The sequence below is a fragment of the Biomphalaria glabrata genome, chromosome 13 (genome assembly GCF_947242115.1).
Source record: "Biomphalaria glabrata chromosome 13, xgBioGlab47.1, whole genome shotgun sequence".
Taxonomy (NCBI): domain Eukaryota; kingdom Metazoa; phylum Mollusca; class Gastropoda; family Planorbidae; genus Biomphalaria; species Biomphalaria glabrata.
In genome coordinates, this window is record NC_074723.1 from 33,842,126 (window position 1) to 33,866,542 (window position 24,417).

Genomic DNA, 24,417 nt, shown 5'->3' on the forward strand with positions numbered 1-24,417 from the left:
ATTTTAATCAAATATATGTAAGCCTAAAAGCAAATGTTTTAATTTGAAAAAATGGATTTAAGTAAATTAGCTATTTTGATTTGATGGCTTCATTCATACTATTTTTACATTTACACATTCGCTTTACTTATAATATTATTATTTCGTTTAATTGTTTCCAAAACACTCTCAGTGACCATTTCGACAGTGATATGTAAATAAAGACCCGCGGGCCGCGGGTAAAATAAGTCTAGTATATTCTATTCGGATATTTGTGGAGACAGAGTGGCCTCAAAAAATGTAACAAGAAAATATATATAAAAAAATACTTTTAAAAAACTTATATTAAATATATATATATATATATATATATGATGTAATTAAATTTTCTTTAATTCTAAATGACATTAATAAATCTGTACGATTAGAACCTTTTTGACTAAACGTTTTTGTTTAGCCCAAGTTCATGCTTTTAGCTATGATGCTATCACTGGTCTGGAACAGTTAGGAAAAAGGGGTGAGAAGGGGTGGTGGAGAAAGAAGGGGGATATCCGGTAAACCTTACCTTAAATACTCCACTCAACTGAACCCTGACCTATCATAATAATGTTAATTTGTGGTTCAGCTGTAGACATCTCTTAAACTCTTACAAGCAATACTAGCGTTTAAATCCCGAATCCTAAACAGCTGAGTCAAAGGAAATACGGAAACCTTTTGCCTGATACCATCTCCAGTCATATTCCACATAAGTTATCAGATCGTAGTGGGGGGAGGTGGGGGGAGTGGGAGGAAATTATCTATTAGCCACTAAAGTGTGCAATATAAATACGAACCTGAAAAGCGTACACTCTACTCAGAAGAATGTGAATCGTGTATTCTGGGTGTTGGATGCCTTGATACAGCATGTCGGCCTGGAAATGAAAACATTTATCAAATACGCCACTAAATAAACTATATGGTGAGTTCCTTTTAAAAGATGCCTACTCCGGTTTTAAGATTAGGTGGCCAGACAAAATAACTACTATCATACTGCGGGAGAGAACTAGGCAAAAGCCCAGTACATCAAAAAGCGAAAGTGGAGCTGGATTGGATACTGTAAGGTTACGTTATGTGTGACTTTATATTTATTTAGCTTTGGAGTTTTTTAAACCTAGTACCAGGAAAAAGAAGAAGAGACAGAGAAAACGATGGGAGGACAACATAAAAGAATGGACGGACCTGTCATTAAATGAGGTTCTAACTAAGGCTAAGGACAGAGAGGAATGGAGAAAGACGGTCGACAAATCTTGCATTGTGCCCAAACGGTCCAACAGACTAAGGGATAGGTAAAGGTAAAAACTTTAAAGTGTCTACTGTACACAAGCTGACTAGACATTACTTCACTTCCATAACTGTCGCGTTTGGCTACCACTGAGTACTAAATCAACAAACAGGTAGAGTGATAAATGAACTCAATTGTAAAAGACATCATATTTAGGGAATATAAAATGACAACTCACTGGCAAGTCCAGCCATAAGGAATCGCATATCATATTTCGCAAACTTACTTATAGAATCCAATAGAATACATCCAATCATGGGCGTAGCCAGAATGTTTTTTCGCAGGTGGGGTTTGGGGGGGATTTTTTCTTCACCCCCCCCCCATTCCCCCTCCCCAGGCGAAAAAAATATATATGTATGTTAGGAATACGTTAATTGTGCCCTAGAATATGTTCTTCATTGAGTTAGTAGAAAATAAAATATAGACACCCCGCCCTTGCAAACAAAGGGGGCGCGGGGTAGAGCCCCGCCTCCAAGAAATATTTCCGGTATTGAAAGCCAACAAAATGCATATTCTGTGGTATCTACTGTTTATTATCTTGCTATTAAAATGTTTTATTTCAAAAACCTAATGTGCTATTCTTACTGACTTAGACCTTCCCTCGCCGTTCGGCGCATTTAGCGGCAAGCTGTTTGCTCAAAAATCTCTCACTGGCAATTTCCTAAGGTTTTTTTCCACCCGCTCTAAGAACCAGTAAAGTGTGGTTCCATGTTTTTCTAGGATGTCATCGCAACTCTAATTATGCGTAATTCATTTTGTTGCAGAACATGTCCCGCAAACCTCATGCGACGCTCTTTTACAGCCTTACTAAGGGGTCAACTCCCAGTTCGACATAGGATTTCCTTAATTTAGAACCGATTTCTATAATGTAATCATATAATGTGTCTTAGCCATCTTTGTTGAGCCACAAATAGTGTTTTTCAATTTTGGCATTTGACCATTTACTACACTTTATTAATGGAGCCCAGCCACTGGTAGAACTGTTTAACCTCTCTTGTCTACACTCTTGAAATTAGGTGACTGTAGTTTCCTTTAGATTTTGTATTAAAAAGGGAAGTTTTTTTGTCAAAATCATTTGTTGGGGGGTTTAAAACTAAAAAAATCTCTAAAGTTGTTTTTTTTTTAATTCAAAACCCCTATTTGGCAACTGTCATAGAACTTAGTGACTCTAGTTTGCATTAGAATAATATTGAAGATTGAGGTTTTCAACCTCAAAACTCTCTGTAGGGGAATTTAAAACTAAAAAAAATTTGGAGGGGTCTTTTAAAAAAGCCATCTGGAGGAGTGGAATTTTTACTCAAACCCCCCTAGGTTTGTTTACGCAGAGTTACGCTCATATAACTTTGAGTAATTTGCTTTCTTTTATAGTGAAAAGTTGTTTTTTTCTTTAAACCCCGCTAAAGAGAGGTTTAAACTCAAAACCCCTTGGGCTACGATCATAGCATTTTGAGAGCGTAATGTTCTTTTTTTTTTACATTGAAGAGGTATTTTTTAGTTTCAAACCCTACCCTACTGAATGGGGTTTAAACTCATAAACTCAAAACCCATTTGGCTACGCTCATAGAATCTGGTGATTGATGAATAGATAGTCGTTTATTGAATAGCGGGTTTTATCTTTAATTTCTGAGGTGGTTTTAAAATCAAAATCTTCCTTAGCTTTGCTCTTGGAATATAGGGATTGCAGTTTGCATTATTTTTTTTTGTTTGTTTTATAGAAGAAGGGGAATTTTACTGATAGGGGGGTTTTAAACTCAAAACCTTTTGGCTGCGCTGAGGCAAGTAATGGTTTAGTATTAAAATCTCACATAAAAAAAAAAAAACTAAAGCAAAGAAACGGTCATGCCCATGCATCAAATATATAATATGTTAGATATCAGTAATGACTTTTTATCAAGACTCATTCCTACGTCTAGTATCTTCCAAGACCATGGTAACTACTCACTTTTGACCATCTGATCCACTATCAAAGCGAGGCTTTTTAACCCATAATTCCCAATTTTCCCCGTGAAACACTATAAACACAATAAAAAAAGTGTACTCCGTGATTCCACGAACAGTTCACAATAACTAACAAACAATAATGTGACAGACACACCCTGCAAACAGCTACCAAAGATGCAAGGCAGGCACTTGACTGGAATTCGCAAGGATAGTGGAAAGTGGGCAGACCCAGCAAACCAGCTGAGGATACTGGAATGTCATGGGAGCAGATGAAGAAAGCTGCTAAGAACCAAGTTTGGTGGAGAGGTGTGGTTTCGGTTCTAAGCTCCCCTGGGATTGCACAGTCAAGTGAGTCACGTTTAAAGAAAAATGTTTAAACCAAGTTTATAAATTAGGCCAAAACTAATCTCATTTGGGGAAATGCAACAAAACAAAACAACAACCTCAGTCCAATAAGGTCAACTTATAAAAAAAAAAGGTTTCCAGCATTTTGTATATTATTTTATATTTCAAGACCTCAACAGGATAGCCAAGACAATTGGCACCATGTCACACGTACAGAAGTATGGGTCAATACCTATAACCAAAGTCCTAGTCTAATGGACCTATGTGACTATACCTCTGAGTGCAAAATGTCTTTAGGAATTATGTGTGTTTTGGAAAGGCATGTTACATGAAATATAAATATTTCATTCTCTACGTCGCCCAACTATGCGGGACAACACGCACGTAAGCCGACTCTCTAACCCTCCTCCCGCCCACTTAATATGCGCTATATAAACACGCGATCATTGGACATGAGGCTCTATATGGGGGATATGAAATATACTAACATAGAATAATTATTAAGCTTCTTTGGCCCTCGAATTTACTCTTATAGTAGGTCTACATCTATCATAATAGTATCTAGATCTAAATATATGTAGGCCTACAAGCAAATGTTTTTATTTTAAAAAATGGATTATGGTCGATTAGACTATTTTAATAGCTCCATTCCTACTATTTTTACATTCACTCTCAGTGACCGTATCGACAGTGATACGCAAATTAAGACCCGCGGGTCATGGGTAGTGTATGGCTAGTGGAATACATTCTACTATAACATTCTTTCTTACCGGGTGTCCAACTGTCTATAAAAAGATTTCTTTACTTAGCACATACTTGGACTTTTCTCACCATAATATTTACTTTCACCGCAGTGAGTGTCCCAAAGGATATAGCCTCTGCCCTTTTCTTACCCTTTTCCAAATTGATACATTTTAACCATAGGCTTATTTCTTCACTGACCTCTCTGTCCGGACATTTCCGATCAACAAGGGCGGATAATTTAATCATTTGCGTTGTAATCATATCTATGAGCCAGCGCCTTGGCTAACCCATCCCAGTAAGGCAGAAGACCGAGCCCACGAGAGGATCCTGAGTATTCCTATAAGGTATCGCCACCAACCTTGAGATACCAGCACCGCAAGCATGCGACGCTTGTTATGGACAGCGCGACGGATAGGTCTTTCGGTGTCTTTTGGCGTCTTTTGGCGTCTTTCGGTGTCTTTTGGCGTCTTTTTGTGACTTTTGGCGTCTTTTGGCGTCTTTTGGCGTCTTTCGGCGTCTTTCGGCGTCTTTGTTTCATACTCTAAACGTCCAATGCCTGTTTGCTAGACCGTGCTGTGGTCGCCGATTGTATGACCAATTTCCTTTTCAGTTTGCGTATTTCACCCTTAATGGATATTTTTAAAGGGGTGCAACGGTAAGACCTACAAAATATTCCAGTCCTGTTATACTGCGCATGTCGGTCATCCTCTCGATCATTCTGCACTAACACATATACATCCACTATGATTCAACATTTACACTTGCACACACACAGATGCACAAAAACACTTTTACTAGTTTACAATAGAGTACCAACAATTCTGGCGGCGCGATGTCTGATTAGTAAATGCGCTAGGTTTTTAGATTAGTAGGTCCTGGTGAAGATTGTGATTTTTAATATAGGGATTTTTGGGTGCCTCTAAGTCCACCCAGCTCTACTGGGTAACTGTCATTAGTTGAAATGGCACCCTCGTTAACCGTAGTCCACGGAAACAGATGACCTTTACATCATCTGCCCCCTTAGATCACAATTTCTAAAAGTAGAACTCTAATATGATAATTTTAGAACCACTTCTATGAAGAACTCACCCCACTAAACACAAATGCATAGTGCTCTAAAATATTCTGCATCGCTGTGGCGACGTGATTGTTAGCGAGTGCTAAAAACTTAGAGTAGAGTTTGTAGTCAAGCAAGGCCGCCACGTCAATGTAGTAGTTCTGCACTGCGCTGCGGCGCTGTCTGCTATTTGGGACTGACCGCGATGTTGACCGGTTGGAGTTCTGACCTGAGCTGTGAAGCTTCTCGTCTCTTCTGTCGATGAAATTCATACTCACAATTTTTTTTACTTCTGGCGCTGGAAGAGACATGACATCCATTACATTATATACATGACATCCATTATATTATATACATGGCATCCATTATATTATATCCAGCTAGAGAGATGAGACACCAAGTCAGACCACTAAATCTTGAATTCTAAATGTTCGGCCGTGAGACGATTACGTAACATGTCTTTACACGATCCATTTTTTAAAAAGTTGTATTAGTTATCCCGCCTCCAGCCCTCTGCTTTAACAAATAATCTTATTTACACCCTCCAGTTGTTGCAGTCTGCAAAGTTGCCCTTTTTTTTTGGAAGCTTTACAATGACTCCGTTTTGCCAGTCCTCTGGGTCTTTTGAAGTTCGCCTACAGAGATTTAGGAGATCAGTCATTCTTTTAACAATGCATTGTCCCCCAGGTTTTAGCATTTCAACTGACACCATGTCTAGCCCTGGTGCTTTGTTGATCTATAGCACTGCAATGGTGACCTCCTCTGCAGTTATTGGGTAGGAACAAAAAATCTTTTTGGTAAATTAAACTGCAGATTTCATAATGGAAACGGATTGGCTGTTCTAAGTTTATTAAAAAAAAAGTTCCCTTTTCAAACCTTGCGATCTATGGGGCAGATGGTGTAAAGATCATTATTTCTGTTTGCCAACAGTTAACGAGGGTGTCATGTGGCCAGGATAATGATCAACCGCATTCACTTTTCCACAACTAATGTCAGGTACCCTCTAGAGCTGGGTGAACTCAGAGGCGCCCTAAAGATTTAAAAATTCCAGTCTTCTTCAGGACTCGAACACGGAACCTCCTCCAATCGCTTTACCACGAAGCCAGCGCGCTGAATGAACTCTTTATGTTGTATCTGTTCTATTTATGTGTATGTTTTTGTTGTGTTGACTTTATATGAGAAATGAGTCCTTGTAATCACAACAAATTTCCTTAAGGATCAATAAATCAGTCTTAGTCTTAGTAATGAAAGGTTAAATGTTCCTGTTATTTCATCTAGCGCAAGTGGGACACTTAATGATAAATAAGTCAGGGTTTTTAAGTATATACAGAAAGATTTAAACTTGTCAATATTTTTAAGCTGCTCATGTGAAAACGACTATAATTAAGATACATCATTCTCCAATGGTCAACTATTGGATTGGACATTAGCGCACTGAGCATGCTATAAGCATGAAAGTTTCGCATTACAATTTTTATTTTACAAAATAATAAAGTTCTGTTTATTCATTTCTATAATTACTAGTCTGCATTTTTTTCCCTCGGTAAAAAAAGGACAGACCTCGTAATCATCTTCTCTTTTGAAGTAATGTCTGTATTATATAAGATAAGAAGAAAGCTATAATTATTTTACAATGGTCAGTTGTTCCTTCGTCTGTAGAGTTTAAATTGCAAAACTAGAATAAAGAAATGGAAAATAAATATTTCATATTTTACACAGTTTTAAGGTGACATTACATCTTATGGAAGCTAACAGTTTGGTTTTGAAAGTGTATTATTCGAGTTTTTTTTTCATAAAAATACATTTTTTTTAACAATACCTAAATATAAGAGAGAGGTTACTATTAAAAAAAATAGGTATTTTATTTTGTAACATTTTTTTTCATACAATATTTTTACTTGTAAAAAAATATTAGAAATATACACATTTTACATTTCTTTTTCTTTACAGATGTTCCTAAGGTCTCATTATCGATAATATGTTAATTCTTGTTTCAAAGAATAAAAAAAAATTAACGTCAAACGAATGTTTCAAATCATTATTCTGAATTACATTACATTAAATGTGTAAACCAAAAAACCTCATTATCCATAGTATATTATTATAAGTGATTAATAAAAATATCACACGTGGTCCGCTTCTGAGTTTGTGTAATAACACAAACTCTTTTTGTAAGCTTGTTTTTAGATGTTAATGCTTGTAAACTAAATGCTGTTTTTTTTTAATTCATACAAAAACATTATAGAATGTGAAGACACGTGGCCTACCAGCTTTTTGTGAGTCAAACCTAGAAAACATTGTGGTGTTCACTAATTCTAAGGTATAGACGAATTGGTCGAATGTTGTCGTGCTACGAGATGAAGTCGTCTTTCTAGAGTCGGAAAACGTTTGGAAAGACGGTTTTCTCCAAGGCTTTTTAGTAGTCTTTTTCTCAGAGTCGAAGAGATATTTAGAGGTGTTCATGAGAAACTCACCTTTCTGAAACAAGAATAGTTAGCATAATTTGCATTTTTTTAAAATATTTATTTATATTTCTCTTTATTGGCAGCGCCATGGCTGAGTGGTAAAGCGCTTGGCTTCCGAACTGAGGGTTCCGGGTTTGAATCCTTGGAGGTGTTCATGAGAAACTCACCTTTCTGAAACAAGAATAGTCGGCATGACCTTACAGCGTAACAAATCAATGTCAGTTACAAAGGTATAGACTAGTAATTTTGATTTTATTTACATTGTCCGTTTGGAAATTTGTCTTACAATTTGTGCATTACACCAAACAAAAAACATTATAACTATAAGAAACCAAAGTGTACATTCACACCAGACTCACTCATAATTTACATGTGACAAAGTTTATACCAGATTGTTATTATTTAATGATTTGATTGCCAGGGGAACAAAAGAGTGTTTGTGTCTGTTTGTCTTTGCTATCGGTGTCTTGTATCTCTTTTGTGATGGTAAAATCACAAAATCCTGACACAAAGGGTGATTCTTTTTTTCGAGGATATTGTTAGCTTTTTTATAGATGTTTGTCCACTGGCGGTCTATTTAAGTTTTCCTTTCGTCTTTTCCGCCTGTCTTTAATAAGGGCTTTCGTTTGGGCCTCAAATGTGTGTCTGGCACCCTCTGTGAGAGTTAGTTTCAAACCTTTAGACAACGACGTAAATCGTTATTCAAAGTATAAAGGAACTAACTCAGCTTTTACAACCGCATCTGCCAAGTACCCATTATTTCCCTTGTTCGTTGCCATACAAAATAATGAATAACCAATACTTATTAAGAAATTATCGACTTTCTTAACAGAAGGTAGGGGCAAGCTAATTACGATTTACATTTATATATAAGTTGTCAATGATAATGAGTCATTTTTTAAAGTTTTAACTTGATACGAGCATGGAAAGTAGGGGAAATAGCCTAAACACAATTTCTACCAGCTTGAGAGACACCCGAACAGACAAACGGAGAAAAAAAAGCTTTGTAATGATAATTTCCCAGCATCAATCTACAGTTCAAAAGCTATTGTCTTTCCAGATAAAGCTAAATCTGGACAACCTACCATGTTAAATTTATATTTCTTGCTGGCCGATTTCTCAGGAGACTTTAGGATTTCAAACACAGCCTTGTTTTTAATATCCTGGTAAAAGCCTATATCCTGTAATGCCGAGAGAGTTTATCAGATATTAAAATAAATAATAAATATAATGCGATAATACATTTGCTCTTTAGAATGCAATAAGTGAAAAAGGTAATTTTTTTAATAGATATTTTGACTTGGAAAGTAAATTACGTCATCATCTAAATTTCTCTCCCATATGCAGGACCGAGGTCAAGGTGGATGAGTGGTAAAGCTCTTATCTTCCGAACCTGGCCATATGACACCCTCGTTAACCAATGTCCTTTAATCATCTGCCCTATAGATCGCATGGTCTGAAAAAGGAACTTAAATTTATCACAGCATCGCCTCAATGTATGTGTAATGTGTGTGCAATGTATGTGTAATGTGTGTGCAATGTATGCGTACTGTGTGTGTAATGTATGCGTAATGTGTGTTCAATGTATGTGTAATGTGTGTTCAATGTATGTGTAATGTGTGTTCAATGTATGCATAATGTGTGTTCAATGTATGTGTAATGTGTGTTCAATGTATGTGTAATGTGTGTTCAATGTATGCATAATGTGTGTTCAATGTATGTGTAATGTGTGTGCAATGTATGTTTAATGTGTGTGTAATGTATGACTAATGTGTGTGTAATATGCGTGTAATATGTCTGCGCCATGTGTGAAACGAAAAAAATAAAACCCTAGACATTGTGCGGCCATCAAAATACTTTTCTGTAAAATAAGAATGTACACCAGATCCAGATGTGTCTTATACCAAACAAATCACTATTAAAGTAAAAAGTAAAGTTCTCCTTTTACACTTTGCGATCTATTAGTCAGGTACCCATTAGAGTTGGGTGGACTCAGTAAAGTAAAGTAAAGTTCCCTTTTCAGACCTTGTGATCTATAGGGAAGATGATGTAAAGGTCATCTGTTTCTGTAGCCAATTAGTTACGAGTATGTCATGTGGCCAGTGTTATGACATGATTAGGAATTAGTTATTTGTTTCGGGAATAGGGTAAAGTTTTACTTAGCGACGATGACGTAAAGTGGGTTAAAAAACAAGAAAGCTCTAAGCGACGCTAAAAGATAACGCTTCGTGTAGAGCAGTAGAATAGATATACGGATTTACGGACATAGCTGACATCCGACGATTCCCTTCTTGATTATTAAATATATTTGTAAAACAACATCAGCGTCGACTACATATTTTGATTGTTTCGGCCTTTCGTCGGTGTTACTGAAGTAGTTGAGTTCAGCGTTACTTCCAGTCAGATCTACACTAGATATATTTCCAAGAATCAACACCGCGCGGAATCCTTAACACCAGCACAACGACGAACCGCCTTTAATTTTCCCAAATAATGTTAGGTACCAATTAGAGCTGAGTGGACTCAGAGACGCCCGCAGATCCCAAAATTCAAAATCCCTGTCTTCAACAGGTTTCGAACCCCAGACGCCGGTACGGAAGCCAAGCGATTACTGCTCAGCCACTGCGCCTCATAGGTGGACTCAGGGGCGCCCTGAAAATCCCAAAATTTAAATCCCCAGTCTTCACCAAGATTCGAACCCAGGACCCCAGGTTTGGGAGTTAAGCGCTAAACCACTCAGCCACAGCGACCCCGCAATCTTATATTACGAATTGATAAGGGATGTGAGACTGTTGGAAATTAACAAAAAAAAAAAAAAAACAACTTGGAGTCTACTAGCCAAGAATTATTATATGTAGGTTTAACTAAGTGTCTATATTAGTGGACAAAGTGATTTTAAAATTCTGTGTTTACCTTTCTGGGTCTAGTCTTTACTTTATGCCTTTGAAAAATTCATTCACTTTCCATGTCGAGAGTATAGACCGGAATGTCAAGGTTGAAATATCGCGATCGCTTGAGATTAAGTTTGGTTAGAGATTCTGTTTCTGTGTTAAAAGTCACATTGACCTGGTCAGGCATTTGATCACCAGTGACGTCACTTGACTCATATTGAAGCATAACTGTAGAGAAAGAAAAAAAAACTGCCTGTATTAACTTGATGATAAGACGAATAAAATAATTTAATGTTTTTTTTTTTTTTTTTTTAAAGAGCAAACGTCTTCAAAATGAGCAGTTTGTTAAACTTTAAAGTATAGAGTAAAAAAAAAATAATGGTGTGTTGGTTGAGGAACGTACTCTGCTTAGATAGCTCAACGAAGGAGCCGGGGACCGAATCTAATGAAAATTTAAACTTTTCTTAAACTCCAGCTGAGTTGAGTTTGTTGAGAACCTTAAGAGAGCTAAGAAAACGTCTTCACCCTGACACCCTTCCTTGTCTTATAAAACACAGACGTTACTATAAGAAAAAAAAAAGAAAATGATTACGTCTTAAGCGTGTTCCTGTTTTAATATGTCATGCCAACTGTCAAGTCAATGGTTTTTTTTTCTGTCTGACTTAGGCAACCCATCCCATACTCTAATAGCACCAGGGAAGAAGAAGCATTTGTACAAATTTGTCCCAGCATGTGAAACAAATGAATGCGCCATTATCTCTGTGTCTTTCAGGGTATTTTATTAGGTTTTGTTTTTGTATTTCAAATTTTTTTTATTTTTTTTTAATGTTTAATTGCTACTTTACAAATTAGTCTTCTGTCCAGAAAAGTCTCTACATTTAATGATTTTACTAAAGGGCCCTTATTTATATCGTTTCATCGACCAGTGCTTAAAGCGAGATGTATATGTATTGAGCACGCTAAACAAATAAAAATAATACTAATAAAAACTAAAAATTAATAATATAACTTGAAATTTTAGAAAGGTTATATCAACTATATCTGTCAATTAAAAAAGTTTTACACGTTAATTTCTACCACAGCCAATCTCGGATCAAGCTGAAATTGTGTACAATTATTTCTTTTACCTGACAACACAAGAATCAATAACAAAATTTAACCAATAAATTAATTATTAGTAATTAGTAAATTTCTTCTATTCATAATTAGAGAGTTTTACAATATTCCATGTTCATACGCTCTTCGCAAGCAGAGTGGTGACGGTGGTTGGATTGAGAAGGCTTTAGCCCGCGAGTTTAAAGTCAAGTCGTTTTTTTATAAATACATTTTAAAAAGCGATCACCCAGATACCCCGTTCTTCCTCACCCCCTTCCCAATTGGGCCAGACCAGTGATAGGATCATAATGCACTGAGGATGGTAAATCATAAAATTACGCTAAACAAAAACCATTAGTGAAAATATTTCTAATCGCACAGATTTATTAATTGTTAATCACGTGACTGATCCAAAACTCATTAATACACATAATGAAAGTTTTTTTTTTGTTTTAAATATGTTTTCTATTTTGCTTGGTTATGTATATTTTTTGACTTAGCTCTTAGCTTGCAGAACTTCAGACGTAGCTACAGAAATAGGATTATGACGTTCTGCTTCAAAGCTCTTGTAGGACGTCATGGAATAAGAATGGGGCAGGGTTTGAACCCTTGATTACCAAGGAAAAAAGTCAGGAATGCAGATCGTCCAATTAGAAAGATTTCAATAGTTATATAAGTTATATAAGACCTGACTTCAAGTCCGAGTATTAATTAGTGTTTGTTTTTTTTACACGATCATAAACAGACCCAATTGTGTATTACCGCACACAGCGCAGACGATTGTCCTCGGATTTAGTTAAAATTAGACTTAAATTAACTCGCAAAAGCTAAACATTGAGTTTTTGGAATTATATTTCACAAGATTTGAATATAGCTTATATAATACAAACGTTACTTCAAAAAAGAAGATGATTACGTCCACGCTTCATGCATTCAGTTATGCATATTAACCAATGGCCTAAATTCTGCCAAGTCACTGATTTTCCTGATTCTCTAATAGCACTAGGGAAGAAGGAGTATTTGTACAAATTTGTCCTAGCACAGCGGTTCTCAACCTTTTAACCTCGTCGACCCCATAATACGAATCTCCACAAGGCGGCGTACCCCAACCTAAAAATGTGTTTCGTTCTTAGGCCTAAGTAAAATTAACGAAAAATAAAAATTTCCGTTTGTCTTAGGCGGCCCCTGTCAAATGGTCACTCGACCCCCCAAAGGGGTCGCGACCCACAGGTTGAGAACCCCTGTCCTAGCATATGGGATTAGGGATGTGACTTTATTTTTGTGTCTTTCTGAGTATTTTATAGCTGCCTATCTATCGCAACTTTCTGATCACATGTACCAGTGTAGAAAACCAAACATCGACCCATATATTTAATTCCATTAATTTTCTGTAGTCTTTGCGCCTCTTTGAGTTTGATGTAACCACATTATATACCAATTAAAGAAATATTAATCGGCGATATATTAGTTGTATGTGGTTGTATTGATTAACATGCATGACTAGGTTGATACATGAAATTTGTAGGACGGGATAATCTTCCGTTTTTTTTTTTTGAAGTAACGTCTGTAATATATAAGATAAGATGTGGAAGGAAATGTCTCTGCATTATTAAGTGCTAAACAGTCAATAAAAAAGGGAAGCGTGGTCGAGAGGCTAAGTGCGCTTGAACTTGGCTTGGCTTGTCTACCTAGAAGGGGGCTCGAGGTTCGACACCCGACTCGGGCAGAGTTGTGTTTACTGAGCGCCTAAAGGCAGCACGGTAAACCAACTTCTAGATACCCCCTCCCCCCCACCGGTCCACAAATGAGATTGGACCAAAGCGCTCTGAGCATGCTATAAGCATAAAAGCTATAATAATAATTTACAAAACGAATCATACTCTCTCTACTACTGGATGGGGAGAAACAAAACAAAATATATCAGTATCTAATAATTTATTAGACTAAGGTTTATATTTATAGATCACACTGACCGTCAGTACTTGAGATAGGACTGATGAAGGCTGAGAAAATAACCACAATAACAGACATTCTCCAAATGTCTTCTTTATAATCGTCTGCTGATATAGGAAGAAAAAAAATCGCCATATAATATGTGTTCATGGAATGCATTTAAAAATAGCTTTCAGCACAGACAAACAAACCCTACATATATTATGTCTACACTGGACGTGGAGATCTTTCAACACTACACAAAATGCCGTGAAAAAACTTTTAAAAAAATATGAAACAAAGAGTTGTTTTGTAAAGTAGCTATAAGAAGTAAAGTTGATGTTTTTTTTTTCAACCCTAATCTATATAACATATTTTAATGTTTAGATCTAGAAATATTAATTTAAAAAATATGAAACAAAGAGTTGTTTTCTTAAGTAGTTATAAGAAGTAAAGTTGATTTTTTTTCAACCCTAGCCTATATAACATATTTTAATGTTTAGATCTAGATATATTAATTAAACATCGAAAAAAGAAAACTCTCGTCTCATAATTAATAGTTTGCAAATTTTAGATACATTAAAATAAAATCAATCTATATATATATATTGATATGTATTAATTACATAACTATATATTCACCCAAATTCAGAAAATAAAGTCATTTCCTGTTAGTTTCCATTAAGATGATGTATATCGAGATCCTAGATTGAAATAATTCACGTCTATTGATTAAGTTATCTTATGTCGTTAGTTTGGGGAAAAAGAAGTGGTTGGTTGTTGGGCTGGCAACATAGTATCATCGTGAACATGTGACTCGCTTTCGATAGTGACGCAGTTGGTAGTTGGGCTGGCCTCATAACACCCTCGTTTGCCAAGCTTTACATAAAGAAATTGAATCGATTGCTAGTTGGGCGAGATTTTTGGCACAAATTTTGAAAAAAAGTGTGTCCCATATGAAATAATCATAGGATGTGGCTAAGCTTTCTAAGATGGTGTAATTTGTTTTCAAATATATATATATATATATATATATATATATATATATATATATGTGTGTGTGTGTGTGTGTGTGTGTGTACACATGGCTTTTAAGTCTTAGTTGATAATGTTTTCTCTTTGCACCCTTTTTGTGACTAAAGAGACCATTCCTTGATACACAGCTGCGGACACTGATTGGGCAATTTAACCCTTTTTTTTTCTATTACTGTTGTGTATGGCATCTACTATTTGGCTCTCTTCTTTGATGCTTGATCTCCATGCAGATCTATCCAAGTGCCACTTTTTCCAAGCTGCTAGTGTCGGTTTGAAGAGCCTCATGTCGCGTTTGCGTACATTGTGTAACGTAAATGTGGGCGAGCTGCGACTCACCTGCCTTCTGTTAGATAACTATACAGAATGTCCTGTGGAAGTCGACCTACTGGCATTCTACGGACGTGGCCAAGCCAGCCAAGGCGTCTGCTGCTGATAACATAGCGGGTGGCCTGGCACCTGTCTCTTCCTAGCACTTCCTCATTGGTTATTTTATCTTGACACCTTAGTTTAAAGGTTCGTCTTAGACATCTGGGGGTGCAGTTTTGTTTTCCTGCTCATTCCACAGGTCGGTAGACTAAGGCTATAGTATTGTTAGTCAGCAAGATGTTATCCCACGCATGAAATAGAAACAATCTTCCATTTTCATAGGGAATAGAAACAATCTTCCATTTTCATAGCCTCTTCGCTAGCTGAGTGGTTACCACGTTGGCTTGAGAAGCCCGAGTAGGCTTAAGTCCACAATCATGTCGTTGCCTATTTTTATTTTATTTTAAATTGTTATATATGTTGTTGTTTTTTTATTGTTACTCTAGATGTATTACAATTTTAATTAGACCTACATGAGTGATCCAAACTAATTAATACATATACACATAATATAAGCTGTGTTTTTTTTAAGTAATATTATATTTTTCTTTTTATTTCCCCTTAAATCTAAATGCCAGCAATGCGAAACAGTTTTAGACATAGACAGTTCAGTTGAAGGTCTGAGGAAAAAGGATTGTACTTTCTCTCACGGCTCTCAATGGTGTTGTCGAGAGGCTAAGTACGCTTGAACTTGGCTTGGCTACCTTTGAAGGGTGTCTCGAGGCTCGACACCCGACTCGAACAGAGTTGTGTTTACTGGTTACTTAAAGGCAGCACGGAAAAAACTTTCTCCTAGATACCCTCCTCCCACTGGTTCACAAATGAGATGGGACAATACGCTCTGAGAATGCTAAAAGCATGAAAGTAGCGAAAATATAAAAGCTATAACTTATTTTATTTATTTATTCCCGCCATTCCTGCATTGCATATTTTAATTTTTTGTAAGTATATTAATTATATTTTGAGTTTAAGTTTCTTGTTTTTAAGTAAATGTAATAATATTACTTTCCAAGACAAGGAGGCGCGATGGCTGAGCGTAAAGCGCTTGGCTTCTGAACCGGGGGTCCCGGGTTCGAATCTCGGTGAAGACTGGAATTTTTATTTCGGGATCCTTGTGCGCCTCTGAGTCCACCCAGCTCTAATGGGTACCTGGCATTAGTTGGGGAAAAGTAAAGGCGGTTGGTCGTTGTGCTGGCCACATGACACCCTCGTTAACCGTAGGTCACAGAACCAGATGACCTTTACATCATCTGCCCTATAGACCACAAGTTCAAGGGGAACTTTACCAAGGCAAGGTTGCTATTCTTAATTGTTCAGTTACACGTAGTGCATAAATATGCTCGACCCGGACTAGTAGACTTCGGATAATATGTATTAATTAACTACTAAACACTTCCATTCGTGGTCAAGACTTTTCTTATCTTATACATTACAGACGTTACTTCATAATAGAAGATAATTGCATCATGTGTCAATCTATTCATGCATGTTAATCAATAACTTAAACTTTGCCAAGCCGTTGGTTTTCCTGGCTGATTTAGCCAACCCATTCCATTCTCTACTGGCACTAGGGAAAAAGGAGAACTTGTACGAAATCGTTATAGCTTATGGAATAAGAAATGTGCCTCTATCTTCATGTCTTTCCGAAGTATTTCCCTAGATTTTGTTTTTCTATGTGTAAATTATGGTTCAGAGTTATAGTTGTTAAAGCTGCTTCTATTTAAATTGGAATATTCGTTTGGAACAAAATCTCACTGATCTATTGTAAACAATATTGTTAGGGATACCTAAGAATAAAATCTAGTCTAAAATCCTATCTCTTGATATAATTATAAACTACAATCTAAAACTAATTATAGTTCATCTCTACTAAAGAAGTATAGTCTACATCTACGACTACATCTTTATCATTTAGACTTTGATCTAGATTAATATGTACGAAGAACTTGCTCATACTTAAGTACTTCTTGTCTAGAGATTTAGTCGAATTTATACTTTGCTCCAAATCATACAGATTTAGTTCTAGATCTCTTTAATAGAGAATAGGCATTGAGTGTGTCCACACTTCAAGCTAGATCTAAACTAAAAGTAGATCTATCTACTACCAGAAGTTTACAGTTTTTGAAAAAAATGCGCAAATTTGAGTTTTAAATGTACCCATATTTAGTATATTGCACAGGCTTAGATATATATTGAGTAAAGAAAGATTATATTTTAATGTCATTTTATCAATAAAATAGTATGGATGGTTAAGTTATAAAAATATGTCACATGCTTTGGATGTTCCTTCAGAGTTGAAGATAATCTACTTCGTAAGCCCCCCCCCCCCAAGTATTGTACTGTATCTACCAGAAGTATAAAAATAAAAATGTCTACTTCATAGTCCAAACCTCCCGCAGAACAACGGGGGATGGCGGCGGGCAGTATACGAACAGGGACCACCGAGATGACCAAATGACAGCCCAGGGCTCATACCGCATGACCAGGCTGATCCCGTATTATACTGGACCTACGAGAAGTATCAAAATAAAACTATAAATTTAGCTATATCCCATGGGCGCCCGCAATAGGGTGCAAGGTGATCTACATGCACTGCGTGTAGCAAAATTCTAGCCATTTTTTTTTTTTTTTTGCTCTATCGAATCAATGAACTTCTAATTAGCAACTAAACAAGTAGTGCCTCCACTGAAGTATTATTGCAATTTACCAGAAAATGCTAAGCAATAACTGATGAAAAACTAGTACACAAATGTCGCCTTAACACCAATATTTTCGGATGAATTTAACCAAATAGATTTTTAACTTCCACAACAAATCCGTACGTGATTTTGTCGTCTTAGTTATCTCAAATGCCCTATAATTATAAGGTCTTAGATCCAAATCCATTCTTATTCATCCATATCCTTAAAACTGCAGCAAAGCGAAAAGAATAACAACAACAACATTATAAAGAGAGTTTGTGTTATCTCACAAACCCAGAGGCGGCCCCATCGAATTTACCAATGGACCAGGAATATTCAAGCCATAGTCTTGTTTTGATCATTTTAAGTAAGTCTCTCTCTCTCTCTGTATATTATATATATATAAGGCTTTTCTTCGAGTCCTTAGATTTGTGAGGAATGCAGTATTTCCCGTGGCTGCCTAAGATGGTCTTTGAAGAGTTTCCGTGGGGCGCCTCTGTTACGTCGACCACCTTTTAGCTCACCAAAAAAAAAGGATCTATTTAGTCTTATTTAGACTGCCACGTAGCCTATATAATGATATATGTCAAAACTGCGAGCTATAAATGTCATTCGTTTTTTTTTAACTTACAAATAAGCAAAGTTTGTATCCAAATTCTTTAAAAAAAAAAAACAAAATTTCAATCAGTATCTAATTCAATGAGTTAGTTAAAAAATGGAAAATATATTTTATAATGAAACATTGATCCTTTTCCAATTTGACCTTAGATGCAATTTTTTTTATTAATGAAGCTTGAGTTGTTAATGACGTAGTCAGTGGTTTAAAAAAAGAACAAAAAAAAACTTGCCTGCCCTGATGTTTTTTATTTAAAATTTGTATACTTTTTTTTTTTTTTAAATCTGCTTGCATGGATAATTTGTAAAGACTGTACCTGCACCGTCGGAAAAGTAAAATGGAGTGGATTACAATCTGGACTTCGAATGATTTAAATTAACATAATGTTCTATTTTCATTTTTTCTTCTAGTTTCTGAGATCTAAATGGGACGGACGGACAGATTACAAAAAAACTAATAACGATCATTCTCTTTTCGAAGGCAGCTAGAAATCCCACTCTAAATATAATATTACATTTTAAAAAATCCCGAGAGTCCTGAACATATACAAGTACTGTTTGAATTGTCTCCCTTTAAAAAAATCTCATTATGCATTCTGATTATAGCCCTTGTGTCGAGAATATTGACTAATTAAAGATGTATTCCAAACCAATGTCAATATTGTTTTTCTAGATCTCTTTAAAGTGTCCTCCATGATTCCTTCTGTCTTATCGACTACTGTCGACCATAGGAACACAATGTCTTCTGTTGTTATGGACGAAGAATGTTTAACTAATTGTTAATTTATAAACTTCTTTGCTTACAAGAGGGGGCGATGGTGGCTATGTTAAACAACTTGAAGATGTTTCAGTTCAAGTATTCCTAGTTGATTATATTAAGAGATAGTTTCTATGTGTAAAGAGAGTCTTTCTAGCTGCTAGGGTTTATGTTATGTTTCCTTCCAAGTGTACTAATTCTATGTTTTACACATATTTCGCTATCAGGAGATCTATTCGATTAGTTTTAATTTTGAAAACGGTCATTTGAAGTAATTTCTTAATAATTTGTTGCAGTCGCGGTGGCGGAGCGGTACCGGGTTCAAATTCTCGTGAAGACTGGGATTTTTAATTTCGGGATCTTTGGTCGACTCTGAGTCCAACCAGCTCTAGTGGGTGACTGACATTAGATGGGGAAAAGTAAGGGCGGTTGGTCGTTGTGCTGGCCATTTGACACCCTCGTTAACCGTAGGCCACAGTAACAGATGACCTTTACATCATCTGCCCTGTAGAGTCCCCTATAGAAAGGGTAACTTTATAATTATTTTTTAAATCTATTTAGATATACATAATTTGTTTTTTTGTTATATGCATTCGTAGGAAATGTGGACACATGACCCGAAACCGCAGGCTGGATGTTTGATTTCTCAGTGACTAGTAGATTTTGACATTCTAGTGGTACAAACATCAATACCATCTTTCTGGAGTGTGCTGCTGCGATGTAATGACTACTTCTCAGTCTTAATTAAATGTGGTAACTAACCATGAGACTAAACTCTAGGATGTTACGGATAATAGCAGCAGCGGCGATTTTTATCTCCCTTTGCGAAGGTTTAGATGTACCGCTGGCATTATTCAGAGATTATGGCTACATCGGGTTTTCTGGAAAGTATTACTATAGTGCCGATGCGGACTCTAAAATGAAGTGCGCCCTTCAATGTATGTCCAACAAAACCTGTCCAGGATTTGTATTTAACACTTCATGCTATATTATGGACGGACTAGGGTCAGTAGGCCTGACGTTTGATAATGGTGCGAATATCATGTGGAAAAGGAAGGAGCTCTGGGACATCAAAGACTTCCCTCCCGGCACTTCATTTCAAAACAATTTCCTGACAAGAAAACTAAGCGTTGGGGATTTGGTAAGTGATTATTTCGTTTTTCTCAATAATAAATACTAGCCGGATATTACCCTCTGCCTGCGGGCCTTAGTTTGTGTATTACTAATCTAGTGGAATGGATTTAGATCTATGTAAAACTTAGCTAATTTTCCTTTCAAGTTTTACTCTTTAGCCACGACAAAAAAAAAGTAGTTTTGCGAAAATGGGTTTACCCGTTACGCCGATACATTCATATTAAATATAAAATACTATGGAAACGGGTTTATCCGATTTATTAAAAGTTTCTTTAATAGAGATATATTTAGCTATTAAAATGAAAGAAGCGCGCGATAAGTGGGAAAGAAAGTACGTCAGGATGTCTAAATTTGCAGATATAAGGAACGAATTTATGTAAAAATTCTTTTGAAACACAACTTTGAAGGTTGATTTTATTAAATAATGAAATGAATGTAGCCTACTATATTTTGTATTTTCATGTCAAAGTTAAAAAACTATCTTTGTAAAGTGTAGTTGTTAAAATTAGATCAAGATCCTTTCGGTCTTGTCTCATGTAAACATCTCTATATGATCTACACCCATACTATAGTAATACTTTCATACAGTTAGGAAACTTTTTTTTATCGCTTAAAGCTTGTTTTAGGGCTACTTCACATAAGGTTCTGTTCCAGTTAGTACCGAAGGAACATTTATTCCAAGTTATATCAAGATTGGTCAAACGGGTTAGTTTTCTATGCCGGACATACATACATACATATATGCAGACTTACATACATTCATACGCCTTACTTTATGCTGCATATTATAGATTTTTTTAATCTGTTGTGGCTTATGGAACCAGAAGTAGTCATCTCTTCAAGGCTAATTAGTTCACGTTGCAATAATGTTATGGCTTATGGGACCAGAATTAGTCATCTCTTCAAGGCTAATTAGTTCACGTTGCAATTATGTTGTAACTTATGGAACCAGAAGTAGTCATCTCTTCAGGGCTCATTAGTTCACGTTGCAATGATGTTGTAACTTATGGAACCAGAATTAGTCACCTCTTCAGGGCTCATTAGTTCACGTTGCAATGATGTTGTGGCTTATGGGACCAGAAGTAGTCATCTCTTCAGGGCTCATTAGTTCACGTTGCAATGATATTGTAACTTATGGAACCATAATTAGTCATCTCTTCAGGGCTCATTAGTTCACGTTGCAATAATGTTGTGCTTATGGAACCAGAATTAGTCATCTCTTCAGGGCTCATTAGTTCACGTTGCAATGATGTTGTGGCTTATGGGACCAGAAGTAGTCATCTCTTCAGGGCTCATTAGTTCACGTTGCAATGATATTGTAACTTATGGAACCATAATTAGTCATCTCTTCAAGGCTCATTAGTTCACGTTGCAATGATGTTGTGGCTTATGGAACCAGAATTAGTCATCTCTTCAAGGCTCATTAGTTCACGTTGCAATGATGTTGTGGCTTATGGGACCAGAAGTAGTCATCTCTTCAGGGCTCATTAGTTCACGTTGCAATGATATTGTAACTTATGGAACCAGAATTAGTCATCTCTTCAGGGCTTATTAGTTCACGTTGCAATGATGTTGTGGCTTATGGGACCAGAAGTAGTCACCTCTTCAGGGCTCATTAGTTCACGTTGCAATGATGTTGTGGCTTATGGGACCAGAAGTAGTCATCCCTTCAAGGCTCATTAGTTCACGTTGCAATGATGTTGTGGCTTATGGGACCAGAAGTAGTCATCTCTTCAGGGCTTATTAGTTCACATTGCAATGATGTTGTGGCTTATGGGACCAGAAGTAGTCATCTCTTCAGGGCTCATTAGTTCACGTTGCAATGATGTTGATCTATATTGATTCTACGGCAAAAATTAACTAATAAGTTATTGGGTTAACACAATGTTCAGTCGTCTTTCCATTTTCCACACAAGGTTGTTAATTTGTTACTGGGATGGATGGATAGGATTTGTAACGAAAATAAACACATAATACTCTTAGCAGCTTTAGAGGGAGGTCGACTTTAGTTTTTGGAGTAGATAGTTAACATTCGACGGTTCCCTTCATACGTATTAAACGCCTTATTCGACATAGTTCATCGGCAATTATTTTCTGCGATGTTGGCTTTTCATCTGTGTTATCTGATTTGTTATTTAAGTGTTACATCTGTGTGTTATCTGATTTGTTATTTAAGTGTTACATCTGTGTGTTATCTGATTTGTTATTTGAGTGTTACATCTGTGTATTATCTGATTTGTTATTTGAGTGTTACATCTGTGTGTTATCTGATTTGTTATTTGAGTGTTACATCTGTGTGTTATCTGATTTGTTATTTGAGTGTTACATCTGTGTGTTATCTGATTTGTTATTTGAGTGTTACATGTGTGTTATCTGATTTGTTATTTGAGTGTTACATCTGTGTATTATCTGATTTGTTATTTGAGTGTTACATCTGTGTGTTATCTGATTTGTTATTTAAGTGTTACATCTGTGTGTTATCTGATTTGTTATTTGAGTGTTACATCTGTGTGTTATCTGATTTGTTATTTGAGTGTTACATTTGTGTGTTATCTGATTATGTTTTTGAGTGTTACATCTGTGTGTTATCTGATTTGTTATTTGAGTGTTACATCTGTGTGTTATCTGATTTGTTATTTGAGTGTTACATCTGTGTGTTATCTGATTTGTTATTTGAGTGTTACATCTGTGTGTTATCTGATTTGTTATTTAAGTGTTACATCTGTGTGTTATCTGATTTGTTATTTGAGTGTTACATCTGTGTATTATCTGATTTGTTATTTGAGTGTTACATCTGTGTGTTATCTGATTTGTTATTTGAGTGTTACATGTGTGTTATCTGATTTGTTATTTGAGTGTTACATCTGTGTATTATCTGATTTGTTATTTGAGTGTTACATCTGTGTGTTATCTGATTTGTTATTTAAGTGTTACATCTGTGTGTTATCTGATTTGTTATTTGAGTGTTACATCTGTGTGTTATCTGATTTGTTATTTGAGTGTTACATTTGTGTGTTATCTGATTATGTTTTTGAGTGTTACATCTGACTAGACACATCTGCACAAGACGCAGCACGGTGGCGCCTTGTTAGCTAGCTAGCTAGCTAGCTAGATAGATAGATAGATAGATAGATAGATAGATAGATAGATAGATAGATACATACATACATACATACATACATACACATACATACATACATACATACATACATACATACATACATACATACATACATACATACATACATACATACATACATACATACATACATATTCTTCTTGTTGCTCGTTCTCATTTTTTTTTTAGCGTTCAGATGACTTGACAAATATGTTAGATAAACTGTGCAGTGGTTTCCAAATCAGGGAGCTCTCCATATAGTTTTGGGGTCAGTGTCTTGTGCGTGCCTCATGGTAAAGATAACACTTTTGAGGACATGGTCAGCATTCTCTGGTGACACTACACATGGGCAGATTTCACTGGTTCCAATTTTGAGTTTCCGGAACTTATGTTGATAGATAGATAGATAGATAGATAGATAAATAGATAGATAGATAGATAGATAGATAGATAGATAAATAGATAGATAGATAGATAGATAGATAGATAGATAGATAGATAGATAGATAGATAGATAGATAGATAGATAGATAAATAGATAGATAGATAGATAGATAGATAAATAGATAGATAGATAGATAGATAGATAGATAGATAGATAGATAGATAGATAGATAGATAGATAGATAGATAGATAGATAGATAGATAGATAGATAGATAGATTTAATCCTCATACCTAAAGATTGTTTTGTCTAGAAGAGATACCTTTCTATAAATTTAAAATTAGAGGTAGATAAAGACTAGTTTTTACAGATCAAAATTAATTAAACACACACTTTTTTTCTTAATAGATTTACTTTAAAGGATTTCTGCTGTATCATGACGATGTCAGAATCCAAATACAGGCAGCCACTGGTGAACTTATGCACTTTAGAGCTCGATGTGGGGACAACGTCTGCGACTCCAAGTTAGTAGTGGCCACCAGTCTTTATTACGGAGG

General features: G+C 35.9%; 1 protein-coding gene across 1 annotated transcript; it reads right to left on the bottom strand.

The window, feature by feature from the left end:
* Positions 1-779: 779 nt before the first annotated feature.
* Positions 780-17,246, bottom strand: LOC129922565 (uncharacterized). Its single transcript, XM_056009209.1, has 7 exons — positions 17,136-17,246; positions 13,812-13,895; positions 10,766-10,971; positions 8,938-9,033; positions 7,655-7,865; positions 5,420-5,685; positions 780-890 (listed from the first exon to the last, which is right to left on the bottom strand). Exons 4-7 carry the CDS (start codon positions 8,938-8,940, stop codon positions 780-782), a joined length of 591 nt encoding a protein of 196 aa, XP_055865184.1. The 5' UTR covers positions 8,941-9,033; positions 10,766-10,971; positions 13,812-13,895; positions 17,136-17,246.
* Between the last annotated feature and the right edge of the window lie 7,171 nt (positions 17,247-24,417).

Bases quoted from the DNA above. Each gene is read 5' to 3' on its own strand.
- LOC129922565 (XM_056009209.1), bottom strand. The intron at 5,686-7,654 runs GTAGGCCACGTG...TGTCTCTTCCAG, and splicing joins GTTTGACTCACAAAAAGCTG to CGCCAGAAGTAAAAAAAATT. The intron at 891-5,419 runs GTGAGTTCTTCA...TTTCATTTCCAG, and splicing joins ATGCATTTGTGTTTAGTGGG to GCCGACATGCTGTATCAAGG.